Source organism: Alexandromys fortis, unplaced genomic scaffold, assembly GCF_014885135.2.
Source record: "Alexandromys fortis isolate MF-2015 unplaced genomic scaffold, M_Fortis_MF-2015_v1.1 scaffold_34, whole genome shotgun sequence".
In the NCBI taxonomy this organism is placed as follows: domain Eukaryota; kingdom Metazoa; phylum Chordata; class Mammalia; order Rodentia; family Cricetidae; genus Alexandromys; species Alexandromys fortis.
This window is the reverse complement of record NW_026067933.1, coordinates 10,993,519-11,016,689: the sequence shown is the minus strand read 5'-3', so window position 1 is coordinate 11,016,689 and position 23,171 is coordinate 10,993,519. Positions and strand designations below refer to the sequence as shown.

The 23,171-nt window shown below is 36.0% G+C and overlaps 1 protein-coding gene across 1 annotated transcript in view; it reads right to left on the bottom strand.

The window, feature by feature from the left end:
- Nucleotides 1-20,463, bottom strand: part of Ppp1r3a (protein phosphatase 1 regulatory subunit 3A) — a 39,154-nt gene extending 18,691 nt beyond the window's left edge. The window contains exon 1 of the mRNA XM_050145854.1: nt 19,679-20,463. Within this exon, the coding sequence (XP_050001811.1) occupies nt 19,679-20,463 (785 nt within the window). The remainder of the gene's footprint in view (nt 1-19,678) is intronic.
- Between the last annotated feature and the right edge of the window lie 2,708 nt (nt 20,464-23,171).

Genomic DNA, 23,171 nt, shown 5'->3' with positions numbered 1-23,171 from the left:
GAAACCTGATTGCTCTTTGGGCTGATGAGGGAGGGGGACTTGGTTGGGGGAGGGAAAAGGAAAGGGGAGGCAGCGGTGGGGAAGAGACAGAAATCTTTAATAAATACATAAATAAATAAATAAATGAATGAATAAATAAAGAGAAGCAATATACTTTGTTACTATTTTCTGTTAAATTTTAGAAAAAAACAGACAGACACATAGTTTTTTTTACTTATAAATACCTTAACCACTTATGCTGTATCCACAGAAATCTATATTAACTGTCATAAAAATATAACATGAAGCACAAAATCAGTCATAAAAAATTTTTGATTAGGTTCTATATTGAATATATTTTATATCAGTTTTATTTTACTAAAGCTGTTTAGGTAGAAAGTAATATTATTTTAACATAAATAATATATAATAGAACATTTATCACCAGAAACAAATTATATTTTATGTTCTGACTGGCATTCATTTTAATGCTAAATGCCAGAAAACACTTTAACATTGCTTGTCTTGCTAAGGTTTCAGACTGGAGTATACAACTGCAAATTTAGAGTTTATGTACCTAGATGTGTGGTTCAAGGGAAGAACTCTGATTCAAGGAGCTCCCAGGTCAAACACTGGTACATTATCCCTATCACTGACAACACATGGCTTTAGTGAAGGTCAGAAGTTCATAGTGTGAAGATAGGTCACTGAGCTCAAAATTGCGGCACCACTCTGAACAGAGTAATTTTCATCACAGTAATGAAAGCTGAGGCAGAATGGGGCTGGAATATCACAATAACAATATGATGCTCAAGAAGTCAGATTGGAATATCTCAATTACAATATGATGCTGAAGAAGTCAGATTGGAATATCATAATAACAATATGATGCTGAAAAAGTCAGATTGGAATATCACAATAACAATATGATGTTGAAGAAGTCAGTTTGGAATATCACAATAACAATATGATGTTCAGGAAATCAGATTGAAATGCTAATGAAACTTGAACCATACACGGAAATTGTTATGTTAATAAAAGAGCTTTGTTTTCCTGAGACAGAGTTATGTTGACAAAGGTCTGACCTATACACTTCTAGTACTGCGGTACACAATTTACTGTCGTCAGTGTAACTAATTCTGCAAGTGGTTTTGAAAAAAAACTCAATACTCCTGCCATAAGTTCACAATAATGCTAGATAAAATTCAACATGTATTCGTTACAAGAAAATTTGGCTTGTGCTTAAAACTGAGCCACAACATCAGGCAGACAGGGAAGCTACTATGTCATCATGAAGTTTGCAATCTAATGAAAGACAAGCAGAGAATAATGCTTCAAAATCCCCTTCAGGGCTGGGTGAGAGATCTCAGCAGATCAGAATGCCTCCTGTACAAGCCTGATTACCTGAGTTCAAGCCTTTAGAAACCAAAGATTCTGGTTTTATCTGCACACCATAGCAGCTCCAGCACTGTGAACTCAAGGACTCAGGGGCTTGCTGGAGGCCCGACTAGCTCTAGATTCAGTGAAAAACCTATCATGGGATCAATGCAGAGAATGACAGGTTAGGAAATCTGAGGCCCTACTTGGGACTCCACACATGCACATGTGCCTATAAAACACACATAACTCCCATGTACAGGAGGTAATGTGCACGTGTGCATGGCTGCACAGGCAGACAGATATACACACACATGCATGACTGAGGTAACAATCATGAAACAGCTCAAACAGCAATAATAACGATTTCCATCTGGGGAACTAAAATAGCCAGGCAAGGGTTTCCTACAAAAAAAAATTTTTTTTTCATCTAACATCTGAAGGTCACTGTGATTCTGCAGATGAGCCAGCCTGGCAGTAGCCTATGCCGTGGAAGCCCAGGAACAAGATGGTAGGAAAGACTTTATGGATCTCCGCTTCCTAGGTTAAGACAAATACCAATACAGTATATGACATCTTAAGGGTACAACCCAGGTTAATCACACTTGCCCTAAAACCCTACTCTCATGGATCTCACCTTTCACCTAAAACTGTTTGAAAGAGTAGGGCATATCTAAACCTACAGGAAAAGTGAATTCCAGTCTAATATTGTCAGTTGAAAACATAGCTTAATTGAAACTTACATAGCTGATACTTGATGACTTTGAACTTTTGCTGTAGGAAATCCTACAGTCAATAGACTTTAAGTTACCCACCCACTCGGGCGTGGTCTCTTATACTATTTATGCCTATGTAAACCATATAAATCTTGTGTCTGGCCTCTTTTCCAGCTCTGGGATTCAGTTGCTGTTCTCTATTCCAGCAGAGGATATTGACTTGTGAGACCACCCCTAAATAAATACCCCCCTATTATTCTCAATTCTGAGCTACTGTGGGATTTCTTTCAAGCGTCCTTCTTCACGCTTTTCTGAGTGAGTACTCAGATGCTTTTTGGCATCAATCTAACATTTCATTATCTAAACTCGGCTAGCATTTTCCTTCTTGTCAAGGTATCTCACTGATTCAAATCTTCTTTAATGCCTCAGTGTATTAAAACAAACAAGCACACAAGCAAAGAAAAAAGAAAGAAAAAGAGAGAGAAAGAAGAAAGAAAAGACATTTCCTAGAATTTCCTTTTATTTTTAAATAGAAATTCACTTTATCACGCTAAGCAATGCTCCTTTTTCCCTAAAAGAAACTACTTTCTTTTTCCAACCTGCTGCACAAACATCTTTGATGAATGCAGTTTGTCCTCTGCATTTCTAAGTCTTACAAACCATGATGCTGCTACTACTCATGCATACAAATTGCTCATGTGACATTTTTCCAAAGTTCCATTTCATTTGGATTTCTAATTTGTCAAAGGTTAGACGGCCTTATTCATTTTCAGATACTACAACTAATAACAGATTTAGGGTATGTTTAAAATTAGAACTCAATAGTATTTCTATCTTTTGTTTACACTCTGTTCAATCTTGTGCATACCAGAATCATGTGGAAAGCTTTAAAAATTTCTTTGTGCCTAGAACCTGTCCCAAACCCATTAACTCGGAGTCTTCAGCAGAATCAGAGTATGGGTGTCTTGATGTTTTCTTTCTTTAGTGTAGCTAGCTTTGAGAAGCACTGGTTAGCAGCACTCTATACTAGCTTTTATGGTATCGAGGTGTGACTAGGATGATGTTAAAAACTACATTAAAAAATCCCTTGTTATTGAGAATTTTTTCTAGGGGTGGGCATGGAAGAGAGGGTTAAACATATGCATTAGGGTTGATTCAAATTGTTGATATATTCTATTTCTGCTATAAGTATATCTATAAAACATTAATTTTAATATATCATAAGAATCACAGACCCAGAGAGGCTAGTTAACAGGGTGGACTCAAGGAGAGACACTCAGATTTTCCTGGGAAGGGAAAATAAAAGAAATTTTATGGGTTGATTGGGGATGGGTGTGGATGGAAATATGAGGGATCAGGTGGGAGGATGGGAGGAGAGTACTGAAAGAGACTATGGGAAAGGGGGAAACACTTCAGGATCAGAATAGAAAGCTGGTGTGAGGGAAACTTGAATCTACAACGATGACTCTAACTAAAACTCCTAAAAAAAGGGAATACATAGCATAAATTGACCATCTCCTGTGAACAATAGAGGGACTGGGATACCAACTCAGCCACATACCCTTCAGCCTACCGTCTTCACTGCTTATGGGATATACTGGGATAAGGATAGCACAGAGATTTGGGGCCATCCAATGGCTAATCCAGCCTGAGACCTATGCCATGAGAATAAACCCGCTTCTGATACTGCCTGGAGTGCCAGAATCCAGAGGCTGGAAGGCCCAAAGACCTAGGAAAAAGTGTCAATATGTAACGACACCTAACAATATTCTGCTATACTCATAGATTGGTGCCCAACTCAAAAGTCGTAGAGAAACTTCATGCAGCAACTGATGGAAACAGATGGAGACCCACGGACAAACATTAGGCAGATCTCAAGGAATCCTGCTGAACAGAGGGAGGAAGGATTGTAGGAGCCAGAAATGTCAACTAACCTGGGCTCATAGGATCTCACAGAGACTAAACTGACAACCAGAGAGTCTACAGAGGACTAGACAGGGCTCTCTGAAATATGAGACAGATACATATCTCGGTCTTCTTGTGAGACTCCTAGCAGTGGGAGCGGGGGATGTACCTGACACTTTTGCTAGCTATTAGGATCCTATTCCTCATACTCAGTTACCTTGTCCAGTCATAATACAAGGGGAGGTGCTTAGTCTTACTGTGACTTCATACGCCATGCTTTGTTGATATCTATGGGAGGCTTGCCCTTTTCTGAAGTGTAGTAGAGGAGAGGTGGAGTTGGGAGAAGAACAGAGTAGAGGTTTGGGAAAGGGACTGAAAGGACAGGAGGGAGGGGAAACTGTGCTGTGATATAAAATAAATAAGTGTAAAAAGAAGAAAAAAGGTAACAAGCAAGAAAGAATTACACACCTATACCTGAGCTAATTGATATTTTGGTTTTGTGTTTTTATACAGTGAGAAAACAATACACGTTTCCTCATTGTATATACATGTAATTGTAAAAGACAGTCATCAATTTTTGTTGACAATTACTAATTGTTGTAAAATTGATCATGTTTGCAAAGATTTGAATCTGGCCCTGCAAAATGTTTTCTATTTGTGGAACTCAATGGCAAACTGCCAAACAATTACTCTAAATGCAAGCACCATAAAGCATATTGCCAAGGACACGAGTAGCCTCAATCCCATAAAAGAAACAATTAGTGTCTGGAAGTGCAAGTAATAGAGATGAGGTGACAATTGTTTAAAAGAGGAAGAACATGCAGTATAATGAATTAAATGCAAGTTCACAGATAATGCTGATCATTTAATTTGTGGGCATTTTCTCATGTGTAAGGAAGTATTTCACATAAAAATATGAGTAAATATGTTTATTCTTGTCTTTGTTTTTCTGATACAGTATAAGAATCTGACAATATTCCACTCGCTGTCTTTCAGAGATTTCTGCTCAGTAGCTTGCTTGATTTCTATCCACATTATTCTGATTTTGTAGAAAATATTTTCTTTTCGTGAAAGCCGATCTATACAAACTTGTCTAATGTATACAAAAATCATAGCATATATTGAAGAAAAGCATTTTGAAAGCAAGATGATATACAGTGATTTAGAACGTTGAAGAGTAAACTTAGATGGGGAGTCTCTTCTTTGACCACACTAACTGAAGCAACTCTATTTTCATGTGAAGGGAAGTAGTAAGGAGGGCATTCAGGAAAATCAAAAGACCTAAACCAAAGGATTTAAAGAGAGATCGGTGTTAAAGACAAGGAGTCGAGTAATGGATTCATCTGTGTCTTTCCTGCCCTCCTCCTTTGTGCTTCTAAACTGTTGGGTAGGAATCGTCACTGCAGGGCATAAGCACAGACAGCAAGAGAAGACTGTAAGAAATAAAGCATCTCCTCTGTCACTCTTTACCTTAAACTCTTCAGTGCGGCCTTCCCGTGCCGTCAGTGTCAGGGATGGCTCACAGTGGCCGTGTGCCAGTGCTGGAAGGCTCCCCCGAGGAAGAGAGGCACCCTGTCTTTTCCCTTTCATTGACGCATCCATCTTTGAAAATCACATGATTAATCTTTTGTCTATTATCTATATCACATTATTGTCCATTAAATGTGAGCTACGTGAGAATAAAATTGGTGTCTTTTCACTGATATGTCTATAGTGCTTAAGACAATACCCGGAGAAGGTGTCCAGAAAGTAGCTCTCAACTGAATGAAGATCCTCCAATTAGTGTATTCTTGTAATTGATGTTGATTAAAACTGTCTATCAGTGCACAGAGGAGCACAGTCGGTGCTTTTTTACTGGTATTTTGTTTCCTTATTTTGTGTTAACTAAGATCCCAAACTTCTCAATCTTCAAGTTATTATAGAAGCAATCCTACCAATTTCCATGTATTCACCAAAAAAGATATATTGAAATGCCCCGATTAATGTTTCAACATGTTTTTCAAGTTTTACTACTGTAATTTCTCTCTTTTAGGTGATCTGACTGGCTAATAAAGACAACAATTTGCCTTTTTTTTACTATTAAATTCATTAATCATTTTTACTCTTTATAAAAGCCCCCCTCCATCCTATTTCTCTAATGCCCACTTTTTCTGTAAGTATATGTCTCATTCCACGTGGCACATGACATATCAGTGTCAAAATCTATTGCATCCAGATAGTATCCTTTTAGAAACATATTTGAAGACAGAAACATATGGTTAAGGGTAAAATTAGGACTCCATAAACTCTTTATGATTTTTTTGTATTATGTGATGCTAATCTGAGGAAATGCAGACCCTTCCTAGATACAAACTCAGCTGCTCATCTTATTTATTTCCTAAGCAAAATTTCTTCCTCTGCAAAATGGAGCTGGACCTGCTTACTACAATGTATGGATGAGATATAAGAAGATAAAATATAAAGTCCCTAAGCTTATATAAATAGAAATTTCTAAATTGAGGAAGAACAGGTCAATTTACCAATGTAGTAAGAGTAAATAAAAACTGAAGTCCATTGAATATATTTCATCATACACAAGAATAAGATCTTTTGTCTCTAACAAGTTCTAATAATTATAGTGTATATTCATGCCCAAAATTAAACAAATAAAATAAATTTGTTCAAAATCATCAAGAGTAGTCAAGGAGTTCTACAGTATTTGAGGATAGATATAAATAGCACAATGTAGCTCTCCTAATAATGTCAACATAATTTTGAAGATAATTCCAAAATATTGTTTTCTTCAGACACTATAATGTATCATAGAAAAATATGTCTTAATATGACTTGTTGATTGGCTATCAGCTAATCTTCAGGAAAAAAAAACTTACTCTAACCTAACAATAATTTCAGTAGGAACATCTTCAAACTTTTCTGTTGAAAGTTAGTAGAAAAATTATAAAACTCATGACCAGACCCTCAGGTATGAGTTGATATTGTGGAACTTTTATTCTGATAACATAAAATGTATTCATGAATGATGTACATTATCTACTTCAACAATATATTTAGACTTAGTATGAAGAAGTCAGGGGTTTTATAATAGAGTTATTTAGGTTACTAATATACATTAATATATGAATGAATTGATATGCTGTTATAGATAGGTCAGATTTATTTTCTCATAAAAAACAATGATTTAGAATTCATGTGAACTTCAATATATGTGTTTCTAATTTTTATTGTCATACAATTTATCAGATTATATACAAAGCTTTAAAACATTAATTTCACAAAATAGTACTAAGAATACAAATGGAATTACATGCTAATATTTTTATCGAAATTTTAGATGTATCTTATATGAGCAAAATGAGCAATTGATTGCACACTAGAAAACTGTCACTATGTAAAGTTCATTTCTTTAAACTATATTTTACTGACAGTTATTATGTGTGTGTGTTTGTGTGTGTGTGTGACATATATTTAGGGATATAAACATGTGGAGATCAGATGACGAATTGTGGAGTCAGATCTCTCCTTCCACCTTCATATGGTTAAGGAGATTTAGCTCATGTGCTTTACCTGCTCATTCACCTTGCTGGGCCTGGGTAAAGATTTTAAAAGTGAAGCTGATGCAGGTATGGGAGAAACCGGGAGTTAATATGTAAAGCATGCAAATAGATCCACATATCTATATCTATATCTATATCTATATCTATATCTATATCTATATCTATATCTATATCTATATCTATATCTATCTATATATCCCAATGCAAGAAACTCAAGTCCAAATGGATCAAACACCTCAATATAAATCCAGTCACACTGAGCCCATTACAGAAGAGAAAGTGGAAACTAGCCTTCAATGCGTGGGCCCTGGAGATGACTTTCTAAATATAACACCAGTAGCATAGTCACAGAGAGCAACAATAAACAAATGGGACCTTATGAAACTAAGAGGCATCTGTAAGCACACAGTCAATAAGACAAAACAGCAGCCTACTGAATGGGAAAAAATCTTCACAAACCCCACATCAGACAGAAGCCTGATCTGTAAAATAAATAAAGAACTCAAGAAACTAAACATCAAAATGCAAAATAATCCAATTTAAATATGGGGTACAGATCTAAACAGACAATTCTCAACAGAAGAATCTCAAATGGCCAAAAGTCACTTAAAGATTTGCTCAACATCCTAAGTCATCAGGGAAATCCAAATCAAAATGACTCTGTGATACCATCTTGTACATGTCAGAATGGCTAAGATCAAAAACATCAATTTAGCTTATGCTGGAGAGGATGCAGTGTAAGGGGAAAAATCCTCCATTGCTTCCTGAAATACAAACTTGTACAACCACTTGGAAACAAAGCACAGTCCACAATCCTAGAGAATCTAGGTAACAAGGAGACCCCTAAGAGAAACAAACATAGATCTTCCTAAGAAGGGAAAATAGACAAGACCTCCCGAGAAAACTGGGAGTATAGGGATGAGGGAATAAAGGAGTGAGGAAGAGGATAGGGAGAGCAGAAAGGGATGGGGAAGAAGAACCTAAGGGAGTGAGATGGTTGAGATGAAGGAAGGACAGAAAGGGTGAGCAAGGAAAGCAATATCTTGACTGAGAGGAGCCATTATGGGGCTAAGCAAGAAACGTGGCACTATGGAAATTCCCAGGAATCCAGAAATATGACCCCAGCTAATACTCTAAGCAATAGTGGAGAGTGTGCCTGAACTGGCCTTGCCCTATTGTCCAATTGATGTCTACCTTAATTGTCACCATAGAACCTTCGTTCAGCAACTGATGGAAGCAGATGCAGAGATCCACAGCAGAGCATTGGACCGAGCTCCCACGTCAAGTAGAAGAGAGGGAGGAGTGAGACTATGAAGAAAGGGGTCAAGACCATGATGGGGATAACCACTGACACCACTTACCAGAGATAATGGGAGCTCAGGGACTCTGGCCTGACAGCAGAGGAACCAGCATAGGACCAAACCATGCTCTCTAAATGTGGGCGACAGCTGTACGGCTGACATAGTCTGTGGGGCCGCTGACAGTGGGACCAGGTTCTATCACTAGAGCTTGAACTGGCTTTTTGGAGCCCATTCTGTTTGCAGAGATACCTTGATCAGCCTAGATATAGTGGGGGAGGGCCTGGGTCCTGCCTCAAAGCGATGTGCTAGAATTGTTGACTTCCCACAGAAAGCCCTACCCTCTTTGAGGAAATAGGATGATGGGAAGGAGTGAAAACTGAGATTGGTTTGTCAACAAAAAAGATTTTTTTCTTAATTAATTAATTACTTAAATTTAGAAACAGTAAAAAAAAATTAAAGTAAAACCTTTGCATATAATAACTTTGACTAGACCTCTTGGCTATAATTTTAAGTCAGTTTGATATACAAAGGCCTGAAAACTTTATTTTTATATACATTTATATGTCTAAAACTACAGTAGGTTTAAAAATTAATGTTTCAATAGTGAATATCATATAAGGGATATATCAGATTACTTTTCATAAGACTTAACATTTAAACCTTGACACATTACCTTACTTTTCATTGTTTCTGATTTTCGTACTTTATTGATTTCATGTAAGGACAGACTAAGATTCCTAGTGAGTTCAAGATGACTTGGGCATCTGGAGAGCACTAACATGGACCAATGTCATAAGAAAGAAGGAAGGAGGGAAGGAATTTTCCGGTCATCAGGCACACAGGATCTTCTTTGGTCTTTCCTTGTTCAGTCTTGGGCTGTTCTGCTTCTCTTTCATTTTTTTAGATCCTAAAGACTGACCAATTGATAAGTCTCTAGTACGAGTATGATGTTGCTGGAAAGTAAAATCAATGGAGTGATTCTTCCAAAGACACAAAAAAAGACCATTTTTTATGGTAATTTGTTCCTCACTTTGATAATGTATTTATACCTTAGAAACCTAAAAATAATTATCTACGTGCAGACTGTCTATACAATAGTAAAACAATAAATATAATGAAACCTATTTTTAATTTTCATTCAATTTAAAGAAGTACTTAGTTTTTACAGGATGAAATTGACATTTTATGTTGTTTATGTTATATAAACAGTAAAGAAAAATGGAAGAGCTAGAGGCCTCATACATACATACATGTCTGTGCTACCAGGAGAAATGGGATGTCTTAACAGGAGATGAAGCTCAACTCAGAATGAACTGATATGGCACCTTCGCTCTCTAATATCCCTGAAACTACAACAGAGTCACTGTTTTGTATCCATAAATGCTGACGACCTTTCTAAATATTTATATTTTAGAACAATGATCGCCTATTACATAATTGAGACGTAATAATCTTAATACATGTATGGCTAGGTACAAAGACAGTGGTCACTGCAGAGGAGAGCATAATTAGTAATTCAATAATTAGAACCGGCTGCAACCCCAACTATGCAAAGGATTACATTGAAAACCCCGAGTTGCAGTTCCTTCATCTATATCTATAAAAAGCTGCTTGCACGCTTAAAAAAATGAATGTATTTTTGTAATTTAGCTATGTAAGCCTAAAAAATTTGTCCCCATATCTTTGACTGCTTATAGTCCATAACAGTCTGGTGACTGTTTTTTTAATAGTCCATAAAATACATGAGAAATTTTGAAAAGTAAAATCATTTGTATGAGGCCTGCCAACAAATGACCAATAGCAAGCATTCTGATTCTGATGGGGGCTTTTGCAGTCAGATTCAGAAATAATAAACTGAGCAGGTTCATACTAATTTTTGTTTATTTTCAAAGATAAATTGTATAATATATTATGCCCAATACAAAGCCTTTTAGTTAAGGAAAGCTATTGTATTTTGTATCCTCTGAGCAGTTAGCTCTATCGGCCAGGGTAAAGAAAGTATGGAAAGTAAGGAGAAGTAAAAAATAAACCTTAGAATGTTGCTAAGTCAAAAGTAGCCTCAAGATTCATGTGGAAATATATTTATAAGACCTGTAAACATAACCTTAAATTTATGTATTATTATTATAATGTTCTGCCATTTAACCCACATCTGCTTTGAACAGGATGCTACAATACAGAAAGTATAAATTCTAGACAAATCATTAGCAATTTGAAGCGGGCATTATGCATATGTGGTCAAACACATGTACATGCACATGCATGTAAACACATGGACTGGTGGAGTCAGGAAATTTTATATATATATTCAAAATATTTCTGCTTGGAGATGAAGTATTAACTTACCCACACAAGGATATACTTAGTGATTATAAATTTCATCTGCTCTACAGAACTCTACAGTCAGTGATAGACTGAAGGACTGTGTCTTTAGCCAGCTGAGACTGACCCACTCAGTGCCACCGAATCTTTGGACCTGGCAACAACAGTTCCTGGTAAAGGTGATGCTGTTCATGGCTTATCCAGTTAACTAGTTAATGGGGTCATTCTTCTTTGACATTAAATTAAGCCACTGCAAACGGTATACCTATTTATTAGCCCAGACCTCAAGAAAAACATTTAAAATTATTGAGGACACTTAATGTGGAAAATGGAGAACAATGATAAAAAAAACATACCTGTTTAAATTAAAATTGTAATCTTAGAGACTCCAGTATTTCATTCAACTAAAATCTGGGAAAAACTAAATAACTAAAACCTACAGTGCTATGAATGGACATATTACAATCACATAACTTCCTTATCAAATGTATTGCTGAATAACCTACTACTCCCAGAAAAGAATTAAGAAGAAACCATAGAGAACTGGCAACTTTCAGAATTACTCTGTCTGAAAGTAAAGGTAGGATTTGAAATATTCTTCTACAGCCGGGCGGTGGTGGCGCACGCCTTTAATCCCAGCACTCGGAAAGCAGAGGCAGGCGGATCTCTGTGAGTTCGAGACCAGCCTGGTCTACTAGAGCTAGTTCCAGGACAGGCTCCAAAACCACAGAGAAACTCTGTCTCGAGAATATATATATATACATTCTTCTACAATTTGATTCAATGAAAAACATTCATAAATCATGTTTTGCACACTGGATATGCTGCTGCTAGGGATAGAACATGAGTCAACCACGCATGAGACCCTGTCTGAGCACCTTGACAAAACAAGAGGAAAAAAATAATAAAAATATTTTGTCCAGTGTTGTATTAATATTACAAAACATGACTATAACTTTATTTCCACCAAACAGAGTAATTATTCTGTCTTGCTAAAGAAAGTAGCAGTTTTTCTGTTGTGCCTGGATATGATTTTTCTGTTGGTTACTTTAAATAATTAAGTTGTGTCAATATCTTATAAAACTATAAATCTTAATCTCCAAGATCAGATGCAGCAGTATGCTGTCACTGTCGGCTTCTTCCCTGAGCAATGCTATGTAACCAAATGGCACTGTAATCAGCAAAGACATTTTCTGAAGTCTTTGAAGGGGAGTGCGGTGTTTCCATCCTAGGCTACAGTAAATGAGTAAGTTTCACAGTGGTTGAAGTATGTGAAATAAGTCAGAATTCCACTGTAGTATTGGGATTCTGTTGCTGTTAGAGGGCAAATGGATATCTGTGTCTTTCACCATTTAACAATTTACAAATATCAATTTGAGAGTAAACTATTTTGATTTAATTACTGCTATAATAACTTCAAAAAGACTAAGATTCAAGTTCTTCACTGAAACACAAAACTTTTTTTTTCTTATAGTATTAGAATTTTGTGTGTAGTTGCAGTCTGAATGCCACTCACAGCAAACACTGAACATGCACAGGAGCATGGAGGGAGAAGAGCATCAACCCTTCTGAAGATAGATGTGTTGAACGCACATTTGGTCTTTGTAAGCAAATAGTGCAGAATATTACACCAAATCATTAATTTTTGCATAAATTCCATTTGGTCTTTAGACACGGAGATGTATGATTAACCCTTCAAAACAAATCACAGATAGGAACATGTTCATTAAGGATTCAGAAGAGAACCTAGACAGATTTGAACTCTGTGTCTAAAAAAAAATGTTTGTTCCTTTAAGCACAGAGGTAACATAGATGCAAAGATGAATAATATATTTCTTATGAATAAAGGAATTATATAAATTTAAAATTTACTCCTCTAGTCATACATATACATAGAAAGCAGGATTGTAGAGCTAGTGTTTTTTATCTAAAGAGCATCTTTTTGTTACAACTCATTTTAAAAATGACCTAAACTTCAATTCCCCAAAAGATTAATATCCCCATCCTACACACACACACACATACACATATATTAACTATGTATGTAGATAGATATAGATATTAACTATGTATGTTGATAGATATAGATATATTAACTATGTGCATATGCATATTAACTATGTATGCATATATAGAGATATATTAACTCTGAGTGTATATATTAACTATGTATGTATATATATTAACTGTGTATGTAGAGATAGATTAGATAGATAGATAGATAGATAGATAGATAGATAGATAGATAGATAGATGATAGATAGATAGATAGATAGATAGATAGATAGATAGATAGATAGATTAAAGTGGCTGATTCTGAAAGTCATTTTTTCCACAGAAGCATAATCTGAGGTTTCCAGGTTAGTGTCAAATGCTTATTGAATGTGACTAATTTAGAAACTATTTATATTCCATTGGGTGGTGGCAAAAGGAATGATAATGAGGGGCAAGTATTTCGACATTAACCCTAGGCACAGAGCTAGGCCACATTCAAGAGGGTAAACAGGAATTTATCACCACAGCCAGTGAGATTACATTTGGGAATATCTCCAAATGTCAGCAACTTGGTTTGGTGAGTTGTGTGTGAGTTAATATGCTTCTATTTGTAGCTATGAAAATAGTATTATAATCTCATCTTTGCATCTTAATAAAACAAAGGCAAGATACAGTTTCACGAAGTTCAAACAGTAACTAATTAGAGAGGAAGCCAGAAGTTGATTCCTATTGTCCCTTACTGTCTTTAGAAGCCAAATACACAGGACTGCTTCAGACCAAACCTTTTGCCACAATTATCCATGTAAATCTGCCTTGCACCAAACAGCATTCTGGACTCTAAAATTATCCATTTGCATTATCTTATTCAAACTCAGAGATCTTTGTGTAACTGATCTTGGTGAGTATATTAGAACCTTTATTAAACATGTCTATAATTAAGGGAGGGAGAAGATGGGTTTGTGCAGGTGTGTGTGGGTGGGTGGGTCGGTAGGTGTGGATGTATATTTACATACACTGCGGGCAGCACAACTACAGTGAGGTGTCAAATGGTAGCATATCTGTTCAAGTCCAACACGACACTGGATAGTCAAACCACCTGAAGTTTGCTCTGAAGTCTTTCTGCCAATATTAGTCTTATTGGAGGTTGGGGTCAAATATAGGAACAGATTTAAAAGAAAGTGAAAAATTACCTTCTTATACTTCATGATGTGCCACCATATGATGGGGTAGCTGGGGCTCTCTATAACGTTACAGGTTAAAGATGGGCTCCAGTAGAGAAGATGGACCCAGATACTCAGAAGAGGTATTTGAAATACAGTTGCAGCAGGGATTCCTTATAGTAGAGGTTAAATAACACTCTATGACCTCCTTCTCCTTTCTTCTTGCAGAAAAAAAAATCACACTGATCTAATAGTAGTCTAGGCTTATAAGGGCACAGCCTTCTACAACACCAGGAAGCCATGGAGCTTTGGTGGGTCTCCAAGGACAGTCAGCAGATTGGCCTCTCACTGTCAAGCAGCTGGCAGCGCGCTCTGCACTCTCTTGAGGGGCCTGTGCAGCTGTGGTTTATGTTTCCATGTAGTCTTGCCAGAGGTCCCTCCCCTTAAACAGGTCCAGCTTCCATAATTAGTGTGTATTCCAAATGAGCTAGGTATGGAACCCATTAGGTCCCAGAGGCCTCGTGGAGCTATTTACACTGCTTTGGACTCTTTCCAGGATCGCAGACTACGTGGGATGTGTAAATTAAGGAAGTCTCACAGAGCAATGGCTGTGACTGGAACGTACACCATGGCTTTAGCTCATGCCCATTTTCTATTGCTTTTCTTGGCTTCTTTTTTACAATTTTATTGTTCTGAAAGACAAACGTTCTGTATTTTTAAAACCACACTTTAGAAAGAATTTCTTTCTTTCCCTTTCCTCCATGTGCCTAGTTCTATTCCTCAAGCATGAAGAAAAGGGAAGACTAATCATTCCTTTCTTGGCATTAAGGCCACTTGGGACTTTTATTTGCATTCACCTGGCCAAGTCGTAAATGTCATTCATCACCTATAAAAATGGTTTCTTTAGTTAGAATAATAAATTGATTTCAGTTAATAAAATAAAAAGCCAGGTGAGTTCATCTTGTGTATAGTGGGGAACATGTATTAGACAGGTGGAGGGAGAGGAGCAAGTTACAGGAAGGCCATTCCTCTAATCTTGAAGCCTAAAAATCCCAAGTCAGAAATATTTATTTGTTAATCTGTGGCTTCAACTATATACTCACAGAATATGATATTGACTTTGCTGGTTTTTCTCTCCCACATTCCTCTGTGCCCATGAGCTATTTTCTCTCAGAGTGTCTCCATATCTTCATAGCCCCAAGTTTTGGCCTCATTTACCAGTTTGTTACTGCTCCTTAGTAACACTGAGCCTAACACACTGGCCCTGAGTGTACAGTAACTTAATTCTTTGGGAATCTGGACAAGGAAATCCTTGATGTCAAGAAGAGCAATGTCAGTCAAGGCTCAGGAAGTTAGTTATCAGATGAAGACTTGAGATGATTTTGATGGTGACAATTCTAGAGCTGTGGATGCTTAACTTGAATGTATTCAGCACTCATTTGAAACTGTTAAGGATGCAATATCATTTGGTTTTCATACCAAACATCATGATATCCCTACTAGACTAACATGATTTCTTAAAAGAAAGGACATCTCCAACCACACAACTGTCTATCGCATACTTTTTTTTTCTCTAATTAAAATGTGTGTTTGTTTAATGCCTCAAATGCCTCTTTTACTCTTTCAAGAATGGTCTTCCAGGGCTGGAGAGATGGCTAAATGACTTAGAAAATTTGTTGCCGAATCTGATGACCGGAGTCCAATGCCTGGAACCCACCTGGAGGATGGAGAGAACTGACTCCTACAAGTAATTCTTTGACTTTCACATGAATGCTGTGACATTTGGCAGCCCCCACCCCAAAATGGTTTGAACAAAAAAGGAATAGACCTTCAATTTTCATCTATTAAATGATAGAATTTTAGCAGTTACTACTAAGTTTTTGTCCTGCTTTAAGTCACTCGAAAATATAAGGTCAAACACATCTCAAGTAAATTGACACTTTAAGTTTTCTTATGGAATTAAATCTTACAAGAGGCAAAGGAATGCTCTCCACCTGAAAATCAAGAGCCGTGAAATTAAAAGGCTGCAATTTGGGGCAGCCTGATTTTGTTTTACAGATTTCAAAATCTGAAGCTAGTCTTGGCCTGTTTAAAGCAGTTAACTAGGACTTTTAATAATTTACTAGTAAATTCCAAAAAAAAAAACTGGAAACAATATCAAAACCATCTATATAATATTCATTATATATGCATATATATGTATATATAAAGTGGAAGTGTCAAGAATATTCCCCAATAGACCATTGCTACTCATAATAAACCAAGGAGAAAATCAATCCTACTTGCCCCAGTCAACATGTCCAGTATATGGGAGATCTGGAACTTACCTTAGATATGCTTAATTGTCAATCTTTCAGCTACTGTACTGTATCTGCATTCTCTTCCTAGCTTATTTAGATCTGCACATTGAATATGACTTGCATCAATGGCATTTCTCACCAAAACATTTGCTTAGTTCGTTAACTAGCATCTTCCGCATTGCTGCCTGTGTGGCAACACCTAATAAATACCCCATGATGTGTGTCCTTCACTTACATTAGATACTCTCGGTCACGTACAGTCACATGTCTTTGGTGACTCTGATATTCTTTCTTTCTATATATTTCAAATCACATGGAGTAACAAGCCTCAAATGAAAGTAGACAAGCCACACCAGAGAAGGCATTTACAAACTCCAACCTGAGAAAAGTTTCCACAAAGAGAGCAATATACTGTGTGGGTAATGGGCATAACAGAACCTGCCTTGCTGCATGTGTGCCTACAGTTTGTTCTGTAACTATTAGAAGGGATTATTGACACTTTCAGAAAATACAATCTCAGGGAAACCAATAGCAAATTAACTTTGGTATGAAAAGAAATTGAAATTAGTTGTTGCTCTGTTCACTGGGATAGCCTAATTTTCATTAAACTCAGAGTTGTTTCACACACTATTCTTAATCTACATAAGAATCACAAATTCATGTATATTTCTATTCAATTTTTGTCTCCTAAAAGAAATGTCCTCTAAATCAAACAGCATAGAGATAATAAACTGCTTTGTAAAATTCCTTTCCAATCTTAAAACTATTTTGGGTGTAGGGAGGGTATTTTGGAGCTATAATCTTTTATCAAATGAGTACAAGTTTATTTTAACCATGGGTACATTTTATAAAATAATACTAATGAGGCAGCCCTTTTCTTTCTTAACCAAATTCATCCCAATTAAATTCAACTGCACTATTCATTTAGAAATTTGATAATGCTTTTTTTGTGTGAGTTCTAGGAATATTTGAAAGCCCATCGCATATAAATTATATCATGGAAAAGCTGTATAAATATTCTATTATGGCACATGCTGTTCTGAGGATCTGTCAGGATTTCCTTTATACACTCCATCTTGAGTGGTATATAAATCAGATGTAAAAATTCATGTTGGACTGAAACTCAGCACAGAAAGCCTCCTCCAGAGGCGAATGCTTTCTTCAAAATGTGGTTTGAATTATGCTGGTCATTTTTAAGTTATAGAAGTACAGAAAATGTATTTGTGGTTTTGAAGGAAAGAGGTTTTTCCATTTTCATAACTCATTAGGAAACTTTACAGGCCTTTAGACCATTTTGTGGTTTAGTTTTTCTCAGTCTTTTTTCTCCAAAGCCATATTAAAAGCTGAGTGGTGTCTGCTATGAGCTGATGATTACCATTCTAAATAGAAAGGTGTGTGTGGATATATACATGTCTATCTCCGAAAGATACCATGGCTAGAGTGCATGGTTGGGCCTAGGTCTGTCAGCTGCCCTTTGTTTACTCTTGGTATCACATGAAATATGGTCTATCACATGAAGACCTGAACTCAGTTCAGAATGTACTGCTTGACATTGTGAAGTTGCATTTTTAACTCACAGAGAAAAAAAAAAAAACTGAGTTAAGTACTGCTTCCTTTTGCCAAATGTTCTTACCTTCCTTAAATTCTGTTTGCTCTAACAGGCTCAGCCAATGATTGGCTGCATGTTTAAAAGTATTCAATAAATAAAAATGCATACGTTTTTGTGCAGAGGTAGTACTAATTCACTAAAATACATTTTATGTATAGATAATGTGGCTGAGTATTATTACAAACAGCCAGGTTTTTATTTTAGCATATGTAGAAGTTATGATTATATTATCTCTTTCAATAATATAAATTAAAAACTAAGAAAGTCTTATTTGGAGTGAGAAAGTCGGCAAAGTTCACACAGCAGAGTAAGATTCTTTCAAGTTACTTGATCCTAAAATTAAAGCTCCATTCTCTCATATATTTGAATTGCTTTAACCTATATTGCTTAATTCACTAATCCAATAGATCAACAATTTTAGTAACTACTACTTAATGCTTTATTCATTAAAACACAAAATTGTTAACATCTTCTTGAAGTAACTTTTTAAAAGTTTCTGTTAGTACTTGGAGTCTGAGTTCCCTCTTCATCATGTTAAACTATTCCTGGTGAAGTCACTGAATTATTTGTTTGGGGAATAGTTATGATGAATCACCTGGAGAATAATCAAACATTTGCCTGTTTCTAGCAGAGCAGCGGGGATTTTTCCTTTGGGATACAGTGAGGAACAGACAGTGGTCTCCCTGCTCCTGAATGTTTTATCTGCTAACCTAGTGTCATGGAAATTAGCCAGCGCTATACTACAGAGTGAGTTGAAGGCTACTTCTATTTTTCAACATTAACAGAGAAGCAGGGTTACTAATGAGGGGTCATATCCCTAAACTCAAATCTGTAGAGCTGAATATCCTTATTTCTATCTGGGTCATTTTTTTATTCTGCTCCACTTACTTTACTAAATTGCTCTAATTTGTGTTCCATAATGTTACACTTGGTATAATTTTAAAATGTTATATGCAATTTATACATCACTGCAATCATCCTTTTGTTAGTTTATTATTAAAATCATTTCTCTTATGATTTAACCAATTATACATTGTCCAAAACATCTTTATATAACCCATTCAATCATTAAAATCATCATTTTAGCTTTGGAAGGAAAAATCTACACATTTTATTTTTTGAGCACCAGGTACGTACTGAAATACAATTTTATGTTAGTCAAATATGTTTCAAAGTGAAGGATAGGCATTTAAGAATCGTTGGAAATAAATATACTTTAAATAAAATAATTTCATAAACAAATCCTCTACCGTTCAAGATTTGAGATCAAGCAAATAGTTTACACATCAACCAACCCACTTATTTTCCTTAATCTAGAATACTACAATGCTAGTATTTAAACAGCATTGATTTGTTAATCTAACATTAATTTTTATGAGCAAGAGATTTTTGTTTGTTACTTTTATGTAACAAAATCATGACATTTTAGAAACTTTCAAGAATGTAAAACATCTCCTCACCTTGATTTTACCTTTAAGCAGCCTTTTATTTGTCTACTCGAAGCTTCTTCCAATGGTTTTATGGGCTCCGGCTCTTTCCTTTTCTTTTGACAAACCAGTACATAATTGGTGCCATTATTATTTGACCAAAAGGTACCGACAGAAGTTTCATAGCGTATGCAAAACTCAACTTTACTGCCATCTTTTTGATACGGAGGAACCAATGAAATCTTAAAAGAAAACTGGTCAGTTTCACCATCACATGAATTAGGAACATATTCCGCTAAAATGTCATAATGCGACTGCCAGTCATCCAAGGACATGCGCACATATACTAACTTCTGAAAAGAAATGTTCAGAACTCGAATAATGCCCTTCACACTTGTCGACCCGGGAAGGTGTTCAATTGACTCCAGCACTGCTTTCTGGACTTGAAGCTGTTCCATAAGCTCTTCTTTAGATGAGGGCAGTTCAAACAGTGGAGACAAAACATATTCTTCTGTGTGGAAGATGTTCCTACTTAAGTCAAAATCGGTTGAACTTGGTAAATCCCAGCAATCAAATTCTTTAACGGACACAAGACTGAGTCCAAGACTGTCTGCAAAGGAAACCCTCCTGGACGCTGAAGTTGGGGTGTCCAGGTATGTGTCTTCAGAAGATCCCGACCCTCGTCTGCTTGGCTGAGGGGAGTAGCTAGGCTTGAAGGTCGCTTTAACTTCTTCATCTTCACACACAGAATCTGACAGATTAGGAACTTCTAAAAACTTATCTTTGCGAATCTGACAAGGTTCTTCAGTGGGCTCCATTGGGCTGTCTGATATCAATAAGAGAAAACTGTACAGCTAGTTGAAGCTGATATTTGAGATACTGAGGCTTAAAATAAGTGTAAGATTACAGTTGACATTGCAAAAGAAGTCAGCTCTATAAATAGGTCCAATGGCTTGTAAACTATGCTAGCCTGCCTCCAAGGCCTTTTATATGATAGCGTCCATGCTGCTCTGGCTGGTGTCCTACAGATTTAACTCTTGATGTTACAAGTCGTATTTGTTTAATGAGCACAGTTCCAGAAACATAAAAATAATTTTTAACTAAAAGTATTAAAAATAAAGGCAAAAATGCTTCTTTAATTAGTTGCCATGAAATTTTAAATGTATAAGAGAAATAAAAGCAGTGAAATAATGAATGTGTACTGTGAAGTCAAGCCACTCTTGAAGCAGAAAATGTTAGACAGGGAATATATAGATATTTGTAACTTGGAGAGATCTATAACTTGCTAAAACTGATAACTAGAATATTCTGAGACTTACAGTGTCAAATATTGACTTTCAAGGGGTCAAAGACAGGTGCAAAAGAAATAAGTAAGTAAATAAGCTAGAAAAAATTTAAAATACTCATATGCCTTATCACAAAAAAATCTACCACCAAGAAATCTTATTAATATGATGGAAACATGTGCACAAGTCAATGTCACTGTGTGCTTATAACCTAAAAGTTTATTTTTAAAATCTCCAAATACTATTGAAAGGTTGTCATGCAGAAAAAAAATAATGCTACAAAGATAGAATCCTTACAGTCAATACAAAAATTAAACAGCTAAGTATAAAAAGAAAAATGGAAATAAATGTACACAGGTGTCTGTATAATTAATTCCTGGAAAGTTTCGAAAGAAATTTTAGTGATTTTAGCAATAGTGATGGAGACTGAAGTCATTTTTGAAATGTTGAACATGACATTTTAAAAATATCTGTAATTTCAACTCAACTGAAATATAAAATATAAAGTAAAAGAGGAAACTCATATTTTCAAAGTCAAAAGGTGCAAATGGCATCCTGTTTTTCAAATGACAACGTCATAAATATTGCAATTTGCTGTACAACTTTAATTGCACCAATTCTGTAACTGAAAATTTACTCTCCAAAGTTGGAAATGGATGGCACCTAGGAAAATAATAACATGAAACTATTTGAGCTATTCTTCTTCTACATAGCTAGGGTGATTATGGGCCATATGAATCTTTTCAGACTGGCAAACAGATGTTACTGCAAATCAGGGGATTAGGAATAGCTATTTTTCAAGGTACATAAAGTACATCATTAGGTAGTGAAAGGAATTGGCAACAAGATTTTATAAATGGAAAGCACCAAACAAGCATGAAAATAATTGAGTATAGGAAGTATCCATGTAATTTTATTCTAATGTAATTTATCCATTGACTTATAGAGGTCAAGACCTTGGGTTCATATTGTGCTTCTAGCTCTTAATAAAATTTTCCAAATTTTTCTGTTTAACTTTTTTTTTGAAACAATAATGTCTAAATCTTTATTTTTACTAGTCAATCACAAAGAAACTAGTCAATGTTTGGTGAAACATACATGTAATACTATTATTTAGGAGTCAAAAGCCAAAGATGAAAATTCAAGACCATCCTTTGCTACATACTTATTTAGAGGCCAGCCTTAGATATATGAGAAAGAAAAAAGGCAAACATACACACAAACACACACACACACACACACACACACACACACACACACACACACCCAGAGACCTGAATACATGGTTCAGTGTGTAGCTTGTTTGTTGTTCAACCATGAGGACATTAGTTAGAATCCACAGTTGGCACTTAAAATATCAGGCATGGTAGCATGTGTTTGCCAAACCAATATGGGTGTCCATCAACAAGAGAATTAGAGGCTCACTGGCCAGCCAGTCTGGCCAATGGATGATGTTCAGGTTAGTGAGAGTTAGTGTGTCAAGGTATAATGTGAAGTAGTTAGTTAGTTAGTTAGTTAGTTAGTTAGTTGGTTTTTCGAGACAGGGTTTTTCTGTGGCTTTGGAGTCTGTCCTGGAACTAGCTCTTGTAGATCCACCTGCCTCTGCTTCACAAGTGCTGGGATTAAAGTCATGTGCCACCACCACCCGGCTTAAGGTGAAGTATTTAAAGAGTATGTGCAAATATTGGCCTTGGTTTTCCTCTCATTCATGTACGAAAACAGAAAGGCAGAGACAAGGAACACATGTACACACACACACACACTCACACAAAGACAAACCCCCCCCCCCCCACACACGCACGAGAGAGAGAGGGGGGGGGATGGGATAGTGAGACATTGCAAAAACAGAGAAATTGAGAGACCCAATGAATACTGAGAGAAGAAAAACAAAAACAACATAAAATAGAATTGATTTGATTTTCATTTGATAAAACCACATCAAGGTTATACATATACCAATTCAGTTAAAAAAAATCATTGTGATTTCCAGAAGTGAGTATAGAGTTTACAATAGAAACTTTGAACCATCAAGTCTTTTTAACTTTTACAGTATAGTGTGAACAACAAAATATGATGAACATAAGCAATCCTAATAGAAACAATCACATCTGTTCTTTGTGAAAGGCTGGCTTACATATCAATCGATGATAGTGCAGATATCCCATACAGGTCATGTTAGGAAAATATCTGTAATTTGATTACTGATATGTTTTTCCTTGACTAGAGTCTGAAAAATTAAC